General features: G+C 41.4%; 1 protein-coding gene across 1 annotated transcript in view; it reads left to right on the forward strand.

Annotated features, from left to right (window-relative positions):
* igsf9bb (immunoglobulin superfamily, member 9Bb) overlaps positions 1 to 19,099 on the forward strand; it is a 113,287-nt gene that overhangs the window by 65,235 nt on the left and 28,953 nt on the right. The window contains exons 6-11 of the mRNA XM_029519620.1: positions 9,055 to 9,196; positions 13,633 to 13,778; positions 17,175 to 17,317; positions 17,533 to 17,673; positions 17,784 to 17,900; positions 18,432 to 18,582. Coding sequence (XP_029375480.1) covers positions 9,055 to 9,196; positions 13,633 to 13,778; positions 17,175 to 17,317; positions 17,533 to 17,673; positions 17,784 to 17,900; positions 18,432 to 18,582 — 840 coding nt within the window. The remainder of the gene's footprint in view (positions 1 to 9,054; positions 9,197 to 13,632; positions 13,779 to 17,174; positions 17,318 to 17,532; positions 17,674 to 17,783; positions 17,901 to 18,431; positions 18,583 to 19,099) is intronic.

Here is a 19,099-nt window from a genome sequence, read left to right on the forward strand (position 1 = left end):
TGAAAGTTAACATGAGTTTGGGGTGTAGCTTCATTAATGCTAACATACTCATCCTGCTGCAGCCACGTTTCAGTTATACAAAATAAATCAATATGATGATCAGGTATGAGATCGTTAAGTAGTAGAGATTTTGATGATAATGATCGAATGTTCGACAGTTCACATTTGATCGCAGTGTTACTTGAGATTGAATTTGTGGCTGTTTTAATTTCAGTTAGGCTTTTGTTTTTAGCTCCTCTTCTGTTTAATTTGGGTTTATTAACTTTTCTAAATTTAGGTGGTCGGGGGACAGACACAGTTTCTATAGACCTAAACATAGACAGAGACTCTATTCTATTCTCGGCAGGTGAGGCGCAGAGGAGCGTGTTAAACTGCGGCTCTGCCTCCTGGTCTCGACTCGGGATTGTCAGGGTTTTGGATTTCTAATAAAATCGGCCATATTCCTAGAAATGAGAGCGGCCCCGCCAACGGTGGGATGGACACCATCTCTCCTAATTAGACCAGGTCTCCCCTAGAAAGACTTTCAGTTATCTATGTAGCCCACGTTGTTTTCGGGACACCACCTCGACAGCCAGCGGTTAAATAACGACATGCGGCTTTACATGTCATCACTGGTCCGATTCCACATTAATTTTTGTGACTTCCGACTGGCGAAGTCGGGTGTCAATATTAGCATATTTACGTTTACCCTTAGCCAGCAGTTTCAGATAAGACTGGATGTCGCCTGCTCTGGCCCCCAGGATACACTTCACTATGGCCGCCGGTGTCGCTAACTTCACGTTCCTCAGAATAGAATCACCAATCACTAGGGTCAGCTTTTCAGCGGGTGTGTCGCTCAGAGGGGAGAACCTGTTGGAAACGTGAACTGGTCGGTGGTGAACCGGGGGCTGCTGCCTACGACTATGCCTCTTGTCTCGGACAGTCACCCAGCCGCCCTGACTAGATCCCGGCTGCTCGGGAGCCACTGGGGGGGAACTATCTTAGCTGCCGTATGAGCTCGTCTACCGGCTACGGGGGGGCTAGCTACACTAGCATAAGTTGGGCTAGCTAAAGCGCGGAGCCGGGATTCAACTCATTAATTTTGGCTTCCATTTCTACCATCATCCTACATCTATGACAAGAGGTGATATCATAAAAGGAGGCAAAAGAATAACTACACACGAGACACAGAAAACAGGAGAGGAGAGGAGGAGAAGGAGGACATTGCTAATCGGGTAGTTTGATTAGCGGAGGAGCAGAACCGGTTATAATCTTTGGAGAAAGGGGAGACATTGAATTTTAAACCTAGTGTTGGTGTGAAAATAATTTGCTGTCGGATTAATCGAGTGAATTTGGAAATAGTAGCAGAAGAACAGTGGAAACAACAAACGAGATGACAGGGCACAACCGCCAGTGACCGGAAATGACGCCATTTCGATAACTTGTCCAAATTATCGATACAGAGAATGACAGAAATTATACTGGTAACTGAAACACACAATATCACATCCAGTAACTACAGTATCAGTCCTGTGTTTGCAGTGTTGGATTCTGTGAAAAAAATCCGTTAGTTGCTGTAGGTATTAGATTCAGTTGATAACATCAGGAACACTTGACTAGACATAGCAGGGATTGTAAAATGCCTCTTAATAAAAAATAAACCAACAAACGCGATGCACGAAAAAGATAAAAATAAATTAGCTTAAGAACAAAGAAGGAACAAAGAATGTACAACAAATCCTGATGAAGGGGAAGTCACATAAAAGACAGACCAAAATAAAAATTCCCTAAATAGACACAAGACCCTTTTTAAATTAAAATATTTATTTGTTGTTCACCAAACTGATTCCAACATATCACATTCATAGTCAGCAAAATGCTATGAGACTCCATTTTACATTATGTGTGAAATTAAAGAGGAACAAATACCTGTGTTAAATTACTGATGTTTGTCAATTGAAAGGACAGTGTCAACCGCAGCCACTGGAGAAAAACCAGAATATTTCCATGACTGTCTGATGGGCTTACATTGATGCTTCACATTTACATCTTCAGTTTCTGTTTGGGAGAGGAGGAGGAGGAGGAGCAACAGATGGGCAGTCTCTGATGAAGAAAATGGAGCAAATCTCTTGATATGCCTTTCACCACTGGAAATGTTATTTAAAAAAAATCTATGGACAACTGCAGCAGCAGAAATCTTCTCAAGCCTCAAACAACATCATTCATTCATTCATCTTCTATCACTCATCATCTGTTTCCGTGTGGCGGGGGGTGCTGGAGTCAATCCCAGCTCACTCTGGGCGAGGGCGGGTTCACCCTGGACAGGTCACCAGTCCATCAGAGGGTCAACACACAGAGACAGACAGTAGCACACAACCACTCAGACCTACGTACAATTTAGAGTAACCAATGGACCTTGACATTGGCATTTCTTTGGACTGGGCGGAGGAAACCAAAGTATCCACAGGAAACCATCACAAGTACAGGGAGAACAGAAGACCTTGTGTCTTTCTAAATAAATGTAAGAAATGTAGAGCTAGGTCATAAGTTTAGCAGAAAGACTGAACACAGTTAGCATTACTTCAACAATAATGATGTTTACAGCGTGTCCCAAAAACGTCAAGTTATCCTTGCAATATTTAAGTTCTTGTTCAGTACATGCAAAACTAGAACTAATACTCCACTAACAGACAGACGTGGAACTGGACCATGACAGTTCATGAGTGAGAAAATGTCTTTCAATCACATCAGTAACTATGTTAAAGAGAGCCTCTCTCAGTCACTGATTGCTGTTGTTTTTAATAAATTCTCTTCCTCTTTCTCAGTGATTTTCGAGGTAAGATACATTTTAGCTTGACTTTGCAATCTTCATCATGGGACTGGGTGCATTGCAGCTACAACAGTGTGGAACATTGTTGTGATAGTATCATGCCCGGAAGAACGAGATTGTGGGTACAAGTGACCGAAATGAGCTTCCTCAGAAGGGTGGCTGGCCTCTCCCTTAGAGATAGGGTGGAGCTCAAAGTAGAGCTGCTGCTCCTTTGCATTGAGAGGAGCCAGTTGAGGTGGTTTGGGCATCTGGTTAGGACGCCTCGTGGATGCCTCCCTTGGGAGTTGTTCCAGGCATATCCAGCTGGGAGGAGGACCAGGTGGAGAGATTATATCTCCACTCTGGCTTGGGATATCCCAGTCACAAAGGAAAGGAAAGTTTGGCACTCCCTGTTGAAGTTGCTACCCCCACAAGCCAACCTCGGATAAGCGGACGGAGATGGATGGATGGATGGATGGATGGATGTTGGGATAGTTTCACTTTAGTTGTGTCCCTTTGACTGACAGCATGCTCCCCCACCCATCCAGGAAACTCTCTTATATGTGTCTGATGTGGGCAAGCTTTGTGAGTTTTTGTATCCAGAGTGGAGAAATAAGGAGAGTGAAAAAAAAGTTTAAATGTAAAGTAAGAATACTCTAAATCAGCAGTCCCCAACCCCCGGGCCACGGACTGTCGATCATATCATTTTATTTTTTTGCATTTATCCGCCACACCACACCACACATTAAACCAGTCTGTGGCGCAAAAAAAGGTTGGGGACTGCTCTCTAAATTACCCATAGGTCTGGGTGTGAGTGGTTGTTTGTCTCTATGTGATGGACTGGCCCCTGCCCAGTGTGAGCTGGGATTGGCTCATGAAGATAAGTCAGTTAGTGAGAATGAAAATAATGTTTTTATTCCAGAAAAATGTTCCATGGAGTAGAGCCATCAGACAGTTGTGAATTTATTCATCAAATTATTAATTTGTGTTTAAGAGGAGGTTTAAAAAACGGTCACATATTGTGTATTGAGATATAGATATGAAGACACAAATCTGAAACTTTGGTTTCAGCTAAAATCTAACATGAGCATAGTACCCTGGTCATATTATTATCAAGGTGGTGTTTAGCTCATCAGCTCCCAACACAAAGAACAGTGCAGATAAAAATGCCAAACTCAACTGAACAAGTTATTCCAGTTCATCCTGAGGGAGACATGAGTCAGGCTATCGAATTGTTGTTGAGACAGTTCGCTCTTAAATGCAAACGTGAACTTCACAATGGCAGCCGAGCTGAAGTCATGGGATCACAAAGGGATCATGGATATCTGTACGCTGTCTCATGGTAATCCATCCAGTAATTGCAGTGATATTTCAGTCTGGACCAATCAGATGCCTTGAGTCACGCTGCTATTGTGGCTAAAATAAGTGAAACTGTAGAAGTTTATCAGGATCGTATAAAAAGTGTTGAAACTGAATGTATCTTCTTCCTGCTGTTGCAGCACAGTCACAATCAACGTGATATTGTCTTGCTGCTCCCTGAATTATATAATCGCACCCACGTGAATGCTACAATATTATGGGATTAGAAAGCTAAAATGAGTTTATTGACCAGAGAAGTGTCTTTTTTACATGAGGAACATTTAAGATGATCGACAGTTAAATTTGTACATTCAAGCAGCTTATTATTCATAGAGGCCCAAAGAAAGAAAAGAAACAATCCAAAGAATGGTAATCTTTTTGCCCCCAGCTTGAAATGAAATGTCAGCATTTGGAACTAATGCAATCTGTCTGTATCAGTCTATGCTCCACTGAAAAAATGAAGACACACTCAGAAAATTAATCATTTATCCTGCACGATGTGCCACATCAGTACTCAAAGTTCTCTTTCACAAATTAAAAGTAAACACAGTATAAGACATCAGAATCAGAATTAGAAATAGTTTTATTGCTAGGTATGTGTAAACATACTGGGAATTTGACTCCAGTGGTTTAATCTTGGACAAGGGAAAGACAAAAATAAATAATATATATATATATATATATATGGTTTTTTTTTTGTTTTTTTTATTTCAATATATATATGTTGAATATACATTGAAATTAAAAATATTTGTAGTGGTATAATAGTGCAGTAATGTGCAAATGTTCATGAGGTTGACAGTTGGGTTAGGGTTAGGGTTAGGGGGTTAAGTCTGGTGGTTTTTACGAACAGAGCGCCTACCAGAGGGAAGCAATCTGAACAGCCACACGTGTCTCGCCCAAGAGGATGAGTGATAGAGCAGCAAACACAGTATTCCAGGTCATGTCATTGAAAGACAGCCGAAGAGGTAGTGACCTCATCTAATCCGAGGCTCAACGGCTAACTGAGACACATTCACTACATTCCTTCTTGACTGATTCCCATCATTCTTGTGTGAAGCCAACAAAGTAGTACACAGGTTCTTACATTATTACAGAAAACTGAAATCCTGCTACTGACTCCCACCAGCTTCAGGAAATCAGACAGTTGTCTCTTCCCATCAAATGCAACAGCTGTAATAAGAAATCAAACACATCCTGTTCTGAACAAAGATTAAGGTTACTTCAGAGTCTACTCCAGAGTAGATACAGACGCAGAGTGTTAAAAGGGAAGCCAATGCTGAATTGAAGTCTATGGGAAAATGGCCATACTTACTCAAAATGTATCATTCATTCACCTAGTCAATCATTTTCTATTCCTTATCCATTTTCGCATTGTGGGGTCACGACCCTGCAACTAAGGGTTTAAACTAAGGTTTTTGTGATGGCAAGAAAACACTGACATCTGACATTGAAAGTGGGGCTGAGACTTGAATGTGACCTGGTTTTCTGCACAATTAAATAAAAGATATATGCAAAAATCTTACCAAACTTTTGTTTTTCGCAAGGTAGCAAAATTACACTTCTCATTCCTACCAGTGGAGTTACTCCTGTTGGTCATCAGGCAGAATTTAAGGCTTTTCTTTTTAGTTAAAACTTTGTTCTTTTTTTTTTTCTTTTTTTTTGGGGGGGGGGGGGTAATTTTTCAGACACAGAGTTTACATGCAGTATCTCTTATAATCCAATCATGTGTATGGGTATTTGAATGCACACAGAAAAAAGAACTTCTCAAAATTCAACTTTGCGACCTAAAGCTGCCTGAGAGATTAACCTAAGTCTGAGCTTCAGTGAGTGTCTAACTTTTCCTGTTCCAGCAATATGTGACATTTTTTTGTCAGATCAGATTCGGATTGTCATGCTTTCACACTACATTTTTGATTTAAAACTGAAATTTTCTTTGAGTTGCTGAAGACCATAAGATTTGCAAGTGTGTGTGACTGTGTGTAAAAGAAGAATTATGGACTACCATACCGCTAGCTTCATGTGAAGGACTTTTCCTGAACTTATTCCAAAGCATGAATATCACTTTTGTCAAGTGACTTTGATCATATCAGAGCTAGATAAAAGCTTTTCAGGTCTGCCGCATATTCTACCTTCATTCATCTCAGAGCATAAAGCAAATATGTTCACATATTTCTCTTTGCGGCAGAGTACAAAGCCAGGACTGAGCCAGAGTGCTTGTTTGACCCGTCGTGTATAATTTACAGGGGAGACAGATTAATAGAGGCCCTCCTGGAAAGACACTGAGCAGCAGATCAGCTAAGAGACTACAGTGCCAACAAATCTCTACCACTCAGCTGGTCCCAAATATAGTGGGTTGGCACACAGACACACACACACAAACACCGACAACACAGTCATCCAGCACAGGCCTAGTCCTGGTTGTCCTGCTAAGGGGCTGGCAGATGGTAGCGCTCTGCCTGTTAAAGGATCAGGCTGTGGGCTACAGATCAGGACGAGCATATGGGATTAGCAGTTTATCGTTGCAATACTGGCTCAGCTCAGCTGTGCATGTGTGTTCGTGTATTAGTGTGTTATGAATAAAACACAAGATATGAGGACAAATGCAGAGATGTGTGTGAATCCATCGCCAGGAGAAAGTATTGAGTTCAAAGATCATGAAGTACCAGCTTTGCAGCGTGTCTGTGTTTATATCTGTTCTATTATATGAGGTTCAGATGACATGGATGCCAAAGAAAGTAGCTAAGCTGCTGACGGATACTATTCTGTTTCCACTATTCCTCATAGTCATCCTAACTGGATGATGCACAGTCTCAAGGAGAGCTGTGGTTTGGTTATAAACAAGAATAAAATTAGGTCATATTGTGGCTACTCTGCAGCTGGCAATAGCAGGCTCAAGCTGTCTGCAGCTAGCTGTAGATGTCTCTAACTATCTGCAGCAGGCTGTAGCTGTCTGCAGCTGGTTTTAGCTGTCTGTTAGATGTCTGCAGCAGACTGTAGCTGTATGTAGCTGTCAGCAGCAGGCCGCAGAAGGATGTAGCTGTGTGTAGCTGTGTGTAGCTGTCTGCAGCGCTTTTTTTTTTTTTTTTTTTTTAATTACTCAACCCTTTATCTAAAGAAAAGGAATGGATTTACAGTTTGCACTTTCACTTTCTAGCCAGGAATTATGTCAAGTCATAATTCTAAAGATCAAATTGATGATTGATGATCCCTTACAAACAGGAAGGGGTCTTTCCCCTCTTTCTTGTTTTGGTCTAATAAACTTTTCTGCCTTCTCCTTGTGTCTCCTCAGCCTGGGTGTCTTTTGTCTTCTTCTTTTGCACCATTTGTCTTCCTCTGTCTTGTTGAATCTTTTCAACTTCTTTGAACTTCATTCATTCAATTTTTTCTCTCTGATCAATCAAGCAGCTCAGAGAAAGAGCTCCATGGCCTTCAGGTCCATTGATATATGCTCCCTTTTCATCAGACTCATGTGTTGCCATCTTCTTAATTATGCTGGTTTTCCTACTGTGTAAGCTGCTGTACAGCTTGACAGTTAAGTATGCACACCTTTATCTTGACTTACAGGACTGGACACATTCAAATCAAAGCTCATGTCTTTTATAGCTGCCACTGCTGTCCAGTATGTTCTATTCTCACACTTGTATGTGTAGTGGTGGTCTCTGATAAACACAGCACCTAGTGTGTGTCAAGTACCTGAGATTCAGATTCAGGCCAAATTCACATTGTTACAGATATGGTAACAGTAAGAGGTAGGAAATAACTGCAAATCAAGGATCAGGGTATAAATTTATCCATGGGTAGTAGAAGGATTATCCATCGAGCACAGCAACTATCACTCAATACATTTTCATAATCCCACACTGAGTGAAAAATAAGTATGTGTTGTGGCTTTGGGGTCTGTGACATTTCTAACAAAGAATTCAAAATAGATGGACAGGTGTTGATCCCTATGTCTAAACAGAGTGGCCATAAATAGGATACATGACCATTGTCTATTGTGGTTACTAATTCCTGTGTTGTGTATTTGTATGACGTGGTTGAGTGTCCCACTTTGAGAGGAGACCTCTGGAATGGTGTCACACTGACTTATTTTTACTTGTGGACAAATCGTCATGTAGGTGTTATAATCTGACACAAAGGTATATATTGAATGTTTTTGCAAAGAGCAGGGGCAGCACGGCAGCATAGTCGTTAGCATTGTTGGCCCGCATTAAGAAGGTTGCAGAGGTTGACAGTGACATTGACAGAGTTTGCATGTTCTCGCCGTGCCTGCGTGGGTTTCCTCCCACCATCCAAAGACATGCAGGTTTGGGTTAACTTGCGACTAATAACTTGATTGGTTCCAGGCCAAACATCACGATATACATTATCAAAGTTATATGACGTGTGGACTTTTAATACAAAAATGTTAACAATTATAATTGTAATTTTATGGTTCAGGTATAGGCAGGGGTGGACAGTCACACATTTACTAAAGTACATTTACTTGAGTACTTCACTGCATTTCTATCATTTGCTTAGCCAACAAAATTAGTTTATGCTTACTTTCTGAAATTATAACCAATCATAGCCCCCTGTGTTGCACAAATCAACAAAATCCAAGCCTCCCTTATCTGACTTACCCACCATGGGCATTTCCATAGCCAGAGCCAACCCTCAGAGAATGCATGCACTCGCTTTTGTTTATTTTCAGAAGAGCTTCCTTAATGTGTAAACAGAAAAATTAAATATACAGTTTTCTTCAACAGTACTGGTATCATTTCTCAGAAAACAAAATACTTAAATTATTCAAATAGTAAAAATCTCCTCTGTCCCAAAGAACGTGATAGTCAGAGTTATGCTAAAAATCACTGCCCATCCGTTCCCGTTTTTAAACTGACTGTTTTTCTGTTTTTCTCAACCAGGCCCACCATTCATTGTGTCACCCCCGGAGAACATTACAGTGAACATCTCGCAGGATGCCTTCTTCACCTGCCAGGCTGAGGCCTATCCTCGCAACCTGACTTACTCCTGGTTCTGGGAAGAGGACAACGTCTTCTTCAAGAAGTAAAGTTATGATCGGGCTCATTATTGTCTGTCATACCACATCGCCTGTATGTTCTGACACTTCACCAACCACTCTTAAGACTCCTGTGTTGTGTTGCTGTTTAATGAAACATTCTGTTTTTTTCTGACACACTAACAAGCTAGGTTAGACTGTATTTACACTGAGAGTCAGGGCAAAAAGATAATTCTTTCAACCTCAATAAGTTTGTCTTCATTGACTTGTGTTCAGTGGCTCAGCTCGTTCATGTTCCTGTTCCTCAGTTGCGATTCAGTGACATGAGCGTGTTATATTCAACGTGCATTATCAGAGTCATTATGATATAAAAACCCCAGTCTGGTTTAGTGTTGAGTCACGCCTAAATCTGAACTGAATGTTGTCAGATTAACTTTAAAGTTGCAGTGTCCCAAGATCAGACAAGAAGAGAGGAGATTAAATCTTATTGCCCTAATCAAGATCAACATATGCTCTGTTTGTCTCTTTGACTCAAAGACAATAAAACTGTTGAAAGGCTAGAAATGACCAAGGGCTGCAGCTTTTGATTATTTTTGTAATTGTCTTTTGGAATAGTTCAATGATTAATTGAATAATCAAATGAGTAGTTTTTTACCTTTTTAAACAGGCATGTTAAAAAAAAAACAAAGGATAAGAAATTTTACATTGCATTGTGTCGACTCAGCACTGTTGACATGATTGCTTTTGGTTTAAGAGCTGCATCGTTGGAGGTGGTGTTGTGGTTTGCAGGTTCCATTTTACAGTGGCTGTATTGCACAGCATTGCGATTTTTCTGCAACTTGAAATGATCCCACACCTTTGACATTTTCTGTCTTCTGTTATTTCTTGGCTTTTCTCCATTTTATCTATGATCGCACCTCTGAATTTGAAAATGCTGATCATCATTAGTAACCATCCATGTGAAACACAAGCAGAGTGTATCGTATGGTGAGTCCCATGAGCTAAACAAAGCTTTGATTCAAGAAAAAGTTTCCTCAATTTTGTAATTAAGTTTTTTAATCTACTCAGTTTCAGCCCTGATCAGAATCAAGCTACATTCAGCCACAGTCACATGAATGGCAACTGCTAGAGGTCAATAGAGTTAAAGGATTGGATTTTAACTCTCTGGGGTCTAGGGCATAATTGACTGTTATTAACTACTTTTGATTTTACCTTATAAACTGTTTGCCTTGCCTTGTTTGGTGTCATTTTATGTGTGACTTATTTTTTCATTTTGACATACTGTATTAATCATTAGACCTAAATCAAACTAAACCAAAACATATAAGAGGAAACTACAAACATGTTTACATTAAAATACAGGCAATACCTCAGGCATTTACTTCCAGCTACTCACAAATCAGTCATGTGTCATAAGAAGATGCTATTATTACTATTATTACTATTATGCTAAATTACTATTATTATCTCAAAACTCGCTATTGATATCACTGTCTCTCCTTTCCCAATATCATTCCTTCAGCCACCAAATGCTGCGTGTTGCCATATAATTTTTTGATTAGTTGATGTTGTGCATTTTTCTTACAATGTCTCTTTCTGCTTGCAGGCAGAATAGCCTGTTTTTACTGCACCAAACATGATGACAATATTTGGGAAAAAGCATTGCGTAAATTATCTATCCTATGTCTGGTTTTACTTGCCCTATTAACACACTTAACACAAAACTGGTATATAGTCCATACTTTAGATACATCATCTTAAATCTGTCTTTTGATTTGGAAGCACCAGCCAGCCAGCCAGCAGTGACTCAGAAGGGTTAAATTCTGTGGTCCAAAGAACCTAAACCATTTCTGTGTAATTTTACATCTTCTCTCTGTAGTTCTGGTAACAGGTCAGCCAGCCAATCAGAAAAGAAAATTTCTCTGTGCATTTCTCTGTGGACCTTTGACTCTTTGATTGTATTAATATAGAACCTATGCCAGATTTAGAATCGAAGACTGCATGGTGTACCTTAGACTGTGTAGACCTTTAAGACAGACAAACATCTCCACAATTGAAGTACTGTTTTATTTAAAGTAAATCAACTACATCACTCATCGTGTTTGATGGATCTCCAGAGATGTTTGTCAGTAGGCACATCTCCCTCTGTGGCCATGGGCACTGACATTTCTACTGTTGACGTTTGGCAGCTGTTCAGACAGAGACAATGTACTTGTCCATTCCACTTAACGATACAATTCCCCACAGCCACCAAAGCTTGAAGTTAACCTAAGTATATGATGCACATTCACAATGCATCACATCATTGTCTACTTCAGTGCAGTTTTGGAGGACCATAGAATTGACAAGGTTGAGCCCAACTAGTCTGCATTCGTGGCACAAATAGAGGGATTTTCTCCATTATTACTGCTTTTGCCATTTTAAGCCTGACAAAATATTTGTGCTTGTTTCTGTTGTGGTGTTCAGACTATGTCATAGTCTGGTAGTCCATAGTCTGGACACCTGTCACTTTAAAGTCACTAATTAACCCATCTTTGGAGTGAGAGGGAACCAACACAGACAGAGATCGTGCAACTCAACCTACAGTAGAACCTTGTTGGGGTGATGCAGCAGTGCAAATCACTTCACAACTGTGCCACCCATGTCTGAAACACTTATATTCACAAATGTCCATCTGAAGGGACATGCACTCTTTTTTTAATTGCTTTGTCAATGTTTGTGTTTTCTGTAATTCTTTGACCAATTTGACCATGAAAAAGGGTTTCATTTAGAATCTAAGTGAAAGTGAAAAGCTCAGAAAAAGTGTTGAATTTAACTCTGGGGGCCGTTTTATTTTTTAATGATTCCAGTGTGAAGATTAAATGCTATAGTTAGATAAAACATTGCCCTTGTCAAAAAAAAAATAAATCACAAATGAATTCAAAATTATAGTGCCTTCATTATGCAGAAGCACTGCCACGCAACAAGAATATTCACAGCAACAACATTGCCTATTCAAAATACAAGTTGCCCAGATTTTGGCACGTGTGTGGTCACCAGTCAGCACACCCAGAACTCCAGGCTCACAACTTGTTCCAGCCCCAAATACAAACAGAGTGTTGTAACCGATTAGATCTCCATAGACCAAAAAACAGGACAATACCATTGTGCTGACATTAGAATGAGTTAAATGCAAATACTTTTAAGACTGGGAGAGGGCAGCTGACGGATGGTGGAGCAGAGGGTCAGGAATGGAGACCACAAGGCCAAACAGTTGGCAGGGTTGCAGGTCGGTGGTGAGTGGGTCATCAGGAAACACACAAAACCAGAGACCTAGACGTTACCAACCAGGTACACTGAGGTACCTGGGCAAAGAGTGACTGTGGAGCCTGAGTTGAAATACTGATGGGTGGAGGGGAACTAGAGAGGAGCTGGAGGGAATGACAGAGAGAGACAGGCAAGACAGGAAACATAAGAGGATAACAGTGGAGACACAAGGAGAAAGGGAAACACCCCTGGGAACTTCAGTATGTCAGGATCATCAAGTCTAATGTATGAAAACTCTAACTTAAAACAGCACACTTATATTCCAGAATAACAATATATAATAATAACAGTGACAGTCTCAAAACCTCTTTAAATGTTGATTGCTTTCACCCCTCCAGATCTTCCAATGAGGATAAACCTTTTTTGTATGAGAAAAATAGGATATCGAAGATATATATAGTTTCTGAAAACTATGTAGGCACTGTGCCAAATCTGAACCAGCATCTCTGTGATCCCCCCTTCTCGTGCTGTGCTCGAGCACCATCTAGCTTGCTAGCTCTAGCAAGCTAGATGGGGTCTGAATAGTGGCAAAGTTCTTGTTGGTATTTCCATCAATTAATTTCCCATACTCTGGCAAATTCCAGTAGTTTCAGATTCCGATGTCCTTCATTGTCATTTTATCATGCCTTGTTGTGGAATTAGAATGAAATAATGTTCCTCCTATACCAACACTCTACATAAACTAAAGAAAGCAATAGATACAACATATCTTTTGGACTGTGACAGTAACTAATAAACAGTGAACTCACCAACCAGCCACTCTGCTCTGCATCATGAATCAGGTTGAGCATCACTCATGAAAGTCAGAACTACAGCTCCACTGATATGTGAGCAAAAATGAGTAAGAAATTGTGGCACTAGTCAAACATATTGTCATCATCTTCAGAGGAGTATTGTGTCATGAAGCAGTGGCACTGTGTGTACATCTTTAATAAATATTCTCCAAAAGATGACAGAAAATGTTGTTTTTGAAATATTTTCTCAGAAAAATTCTTGTCATAAGAAAGACACACACAAACCTGAGGCTCGAGTCTCTGTGTAAGATGGAAAGTATTTCATACCCTTTTTGAAATTTCATTTTAAAAATATGTCCAGATCTTCCCAGTGACATGACATCAGATCAAACAGGTTTGAGGAAACTCTCATACTGATGTTTCACTTATCTCCACCCTCACAGTGACCTGAAGCGCAGAGTCAGTATTCTCATCGATGGTTCTCTCATCATTGCCCAAGTCAAACCAGAGGATGCTGGGAAATACACCTGTGCTCCTAGCAACAGCTTGGGCCGACCACCGACTGCCTCGGCCTACCTAATAGTGCAATGTGAGTGTCCTGCACTTTTTTTTCTCAAAAATATTCCTCATTATAGGCTTTGATTTACTCAAGCCAACTGAGTGCTGTTATTATTTATACCTAATTTTCCTGGGACATGCAGCCAATTCCAGCTGACCCAATGAGAGGGGCGGGGTCCAGCCTTGACAGGTTGTCAGCCTGCCACAGGGCTGATATATAGAGACAAACAACCATTCACTCTCACCAAAACAGCTTATTTAGTCTGTGTCAGAACCCAGAAGGAGTCCACATAGGCACAGGGAAAATATTCAAATTCCACACAGAAAAGGTTTCTAACCCAGAACCTCATGTTGTGAGACGACAGTAATTACAGCACTATCATGCCACTCTGAGAGTATTGTGGCTTCTAGAAAATTGTGGAAAACTAATACATTTGAAATATATACAATCAAACTGGCAAGAATGAAATTAAAGAAAAAGATGACTGATATTTTTGCTACTTTTCTCTGTTCTCTGACAATATTAGAAAGATTGGACTTCAAAATAAACATGAGCAGGTCTGAGGTTTCTATTCATGGACATCTTGTACCACTGAAGGCTTCTTATTGGAGGGTTCTGCTGTACGTATTCTCTAAATGAAAGTGAATCAAACAACTATCAACAACAACTATCAAACTACCTTGACAGATGGCACCAGTTTTAACCATCCAAGTTCTTTCCAGTGATTTAATTTCTCATTGCTTCCTGTTGAATTAGACACTGCTCATGCAGAGACCATGTCTGCCTCTGCTGTGTGCTGATGTGGACTGATGTGAACCAGTTTCCAGGCTGTAATCATAACACCTAATCCTGCTCAACATATGTTGGCCATCTCAAAAACACTCTTCTGTTTGTCATGCTTGTCTCCTCTCTTTATTTCTTCTTTGTCGACAGTGGTGTATGCATTCACCTGCACAGCAACACGTCTCCAATCCTCCTTCTCTCTGTTGGCATCATTGCTCGCTGCTTCCCTCCTTCAGTCACTCCCAGCTGTAGAAGCATGAGTCTGTCACCTCAGAGAAGCAGCTGACTGTTATTTGGATCAGGACTATTTTGAGATTCTAGCATCGTCAACCGGTGACCGGCCACTGGCAGTAGTCAAGGCAACAGACATTTTGCATTCCCTCACTTTCCTGCCTCCTTTGATGGCTTTACATTGGGATGTGTGGACAGTGTGTGTGTGTGTTTGAGCGTGTGCTTGTGTGTGTGATGAACGGAGGAAGGCAGCATCAGTTGTGAGAATGAGGGAGGGAGGGAGACATGAGCAGGAGGGGATTACATCACTGCTGAAAGAGCAGGGACTTTTCTCTGGCAGACTGCAGAGCGCCCTATTCCTCCTCGTGTTTTCCTTTGGTTCCCTCTTCCTGTCTCTCTTCATCCCTTCTTTCCTCAGCCCTCGACATCCGCTCTTTTCCATTTGTTCATTTCCATTTTTTTTCACACAATCGCTCTCCCACACTTTCATTCTCTCTCCGTCCTTCCCTTGTCTTTTTCCCTGAAGTGTTTGCCAGTGAATAACTTCCCTAAAGCATCTTGCAGTGTGAACCAGGGTGTCGTGAGCGATAGCGCTGTCTGAGGGCTATATTTAGAAACTTGGCAGATACTCCTGTCTGTGGTGCTGGTGACAGCCTTCTTTTGGGCTTTTTGTGGCTAAACACTGCCAGGCCAAGTGGTGAGGACAGCAGCTAAGGTCCACAGTTGTCCTCTATCCCCATTTCATTCCCTCACTCCCTTACTCTCATCCCTCCAGCGTGAATGTCTGTTTTAGTGCATTCTCAGTCATACCACCTCAACTTCCTGCCTCTTCCACCAGCTACACTCTACCTTACGTCATCCAATCACATCTCTCTCTCTCTCTCACTCTCACCTGTCCACTTTCCCACGCTCATGCTCAGCCTCACTTGTCCCTCCTCTATTGCTCTGCTGGTAGCACCCACCCCTCCTCCTCCTCCCCCTCCTCTTCCTCCTCCCCTTCTCACTAAGACCATTTCTCTTCCTTATCAGTCAGTGCCGGCTTTGAAGCTCTCCTCCTTGACCTGGTTTAGGCGTCATGCTGTTCTCTTCCCTCCTCAGAATTTCAGATTTAAGAAGGAGAAATTTAAGCTTCTCCAATTTTTCCTCCTCCTTCTTTTCCCTCTACCAGATGGATAGATGTATGGGCTTTTTCCTGTGTGCCTGTGTTTCAAATTAAATTAAAAGGATTTAAGTCTTAAAGTGTAGATGAAAAAATGTGAGAGCATGAGTAATGTGGAGTAAATATACTAATAAAACACATCAGACATGATCTGATTAGACTGATTGAGGTGAGGACAGTCTGTATGATGTAATGTCTCTAACTAAATATGACAGCAGTCGCATCCAGCCATCCTTAAGCTATACAATTTATCCCTAGACAGTCCCAGGGGAAGGGGTAAAGTCAATACCAGCCACCATTGAGTGAGAGCCCAGGTCCTTGGACAAGTCGCCTGTCTATCACACACACAGATGGTTCTTAGCTTTGCATAGACTGTAAACTTGTGGAAACAACAGGCAAAAATAGTTCTATCTAAGAAAGGGAAAGTAAGAAAGCAAAACAATACACTTCTGTTGGATCAGACCATACAGTCAGCCTTCTCAGCTGGCCACCATCATTGTTCCTTGACCGCTGACCCTGTACTTCATTGGTTTCCCTTCCTTGGATCACCTCTGGTATGTCATGGTCTGGGATCGTCCCACATTTCTGCGTTGTTGGAAATGCTCTGACTCAGCCATCTACACATCACAGTTTGGTTCTTGTCAAAGTCTCTCACATCATCACACTAATTTCACACATTTCTGCTTCATCTCATCAACTTTAGGACTAAATGTTCACCTGCTGTTTAATATACCCACCCACCGACAAGTGACATGGCAACCAAATCATCAATGTTATTCACTTGTCAGTGGTTATAATGCTGTGGCTGATCAATGTAAAAAAAAGTTCAAATGCTTTTTCAAATACCTTAACAGTGTTTTTAACATGTATCTCTGAGCTGATCACAATGTCACACTGCTGATCATAGAGAGATGGTGTACAATGTGTCATACATATTAGAGGTCATAGTGAGATTTGGTCATGTTATATCATTCTTACTCTACATCGTGTGCACCATGCTGCTCATTTGATCTCAGTCAACAAGTAAACCTAATGTGCTTGGAGTTCTTTTGTGTCTCTACAAACACGTGAATATGCAAATGCTGCTCTTCGATCAGCTGTGCTCCACAAAAATTCATTTGTTGTTTTATGACGAGTCCAGTTCCCATAAACTGTGATGTCCCAGTCTTCTCTATACAGCTATTATAATCACCAGCCACCAGACCTTCCAAAGCTGCAGAGAGAAGTTTTCACCACTAGGTTTTTCTCTCCAGATCCTGCCCGTGTGATAAACATGCCACCCGTCATCTATGTGGCCATTGGTCTGCCTGGCTTCATTCGCTGTCCTGTTGATGCCAGTCCCCCTGTTACTCTGGTTAAGTGGAAGAAAGATGGCCTCCCTCTCCGGATAGAAAAGGTGAACTTGTATCAGTGCGGCGGCTCTAGTTCTGTTCATAATACCTCAGCTAAGACCGGAAACAAGAGCAGCAGCACACATCTGGTTCTATGTTTCCCTCCTCTTTTTCTCATTCTTTCATCCATTTCCAAAAGAGTTAGTCGTAGGAGAAAAAGGTGGCCAGAAACAAAGCTTCCCTCTTCTTTATATACTGTTCATGACCCATCTATCTGCAGTACCCTGGCTGGAGCCAAATGGACGACGGGAGCATCCGTGTGGCAGAGGTGACAGAGGACTCCCTCGGCACCTACACCTGCATGCCTTACAATGCCCTGGGTTCCATGGGATGGTCCCCTCCCGCTCCCCTGGTGCTAAAGGTATGTGTACCGTCACAGTACTGAAAAAACTCAGTTTCATCCAGACAAAGGTTTATGTTTGGTGACTTTACTGACCCTAACCCCGCTTTGTTCTGTTTCACTCTGGGCAGGACCCTCCCAAATTCTCAGTGGTTCCTGGAGGGGAGTACAGGCAGGAGGCTGGGAGAGAGCTGGTTATCCCCTGTGAGGCGGAGGGAGACCCCTTTCCCAACATCACATGGAGGAAGGTTAGACCCTTCCCCCATTTCAGAACACTACACTCCACCTCCCTTGTCTGTAATGTCTTCACCAAACATTCAGTATCACACTGGGTAATATTTATTGTTTCATGTTCACGTCCATGTGTTTTACATTTCAATTTCTCAAACCTCTGTATGCCATTTTAATCACATTTTAATGATGTCTATAAAATACACAATCAGCAGACATATTAGATTCCCTCAGTTGTTTGCTTGATTATGAGGCACAATTAAGCTTGTTCATTGACTAGTGTGTGACTAGCCATTGTTTTTGTCTCCCGCTTAAGAAACTCAGAACCCATCATACCATGTAATTAGATCATTCAATTATATATTTGAAGTGATGTTCCTGTTAGGTCTGAGATTTGTTACCTTTTAGCGGCTTGTAAGCTCTTTGTGTGTCTTGTGCATTTATTCAAAGTTGTGCATCTTTCAATGCATGTGGAAGCAGATGGTGCACCTTCCTCTGCCTTTCTGTCTTTGGCTGACTCCGTCTCTCCTTGCCTGGTTTGACTGCAGGTAGGGAAGCCCAGTAAAAGTAAGCACAATGTTCTGCCCCGAGGCAGCCTACAGTTCAAGTCACTCACCAAGGAGGACCACGGGGAGTGGGAGTGTGTTGCCACCAATGTTGCCACGAGCATCACTGCCAGCACGCACGTCCAAGTCATAGGTACAGAACACGCACTTGGATGCATATGCGCATATAAATGCATATACATGCTGTATGCTATAGCACAGTGTATTTATTGGGTCAGTGCTGTAATTGACCATTTCTCTTCTTCCCCAGTCCGCCTTTCTATTCTCTCACGGCACAGCAATTTTAAAAATGGCTCCATGATTTCAAACACAGGCTCATAAAAGCTGAAACTGTTACTACTGAGTCTGTGATATTATGAAGGGTTTTTTTTTTTAATGAATCTTGCACCCTGAAAATGAAGGTGGTATGAAATGCTCCATAGTCTTCATCTCGTGCTGACTCTCCTCTCAAGTGAATTGTGTACCCAATCTCTTGAGTGCATAACCCAGTTTGTTCAGTGATTGGTACAGAACCAGGATGTAGGTGTGCAGAGAAAATGATCTAACTGTTCCTTTTTAACTTTCTGCCTTGTTGCTGAATTGACTCCTGGTTTGGAGATGCAGACCAGACAGGAAGTAGTGTTTATATTACAGTGGTGCCACTTTGGATG

This window comes from Echeneis naucrates, chromosome 14 (assembly GCF_900963305.1).
Source record: "Echeneis naucrates chromosome 14, fEcheNa1.1, whole genome shotgun sequence".
Classification (NCBI taxonomy): Eukaryota; Metazoa; Chordata; class Actinopteri; order Carangiformes; family Echeneidae; genus Echeneis; species Echeneis naucrates.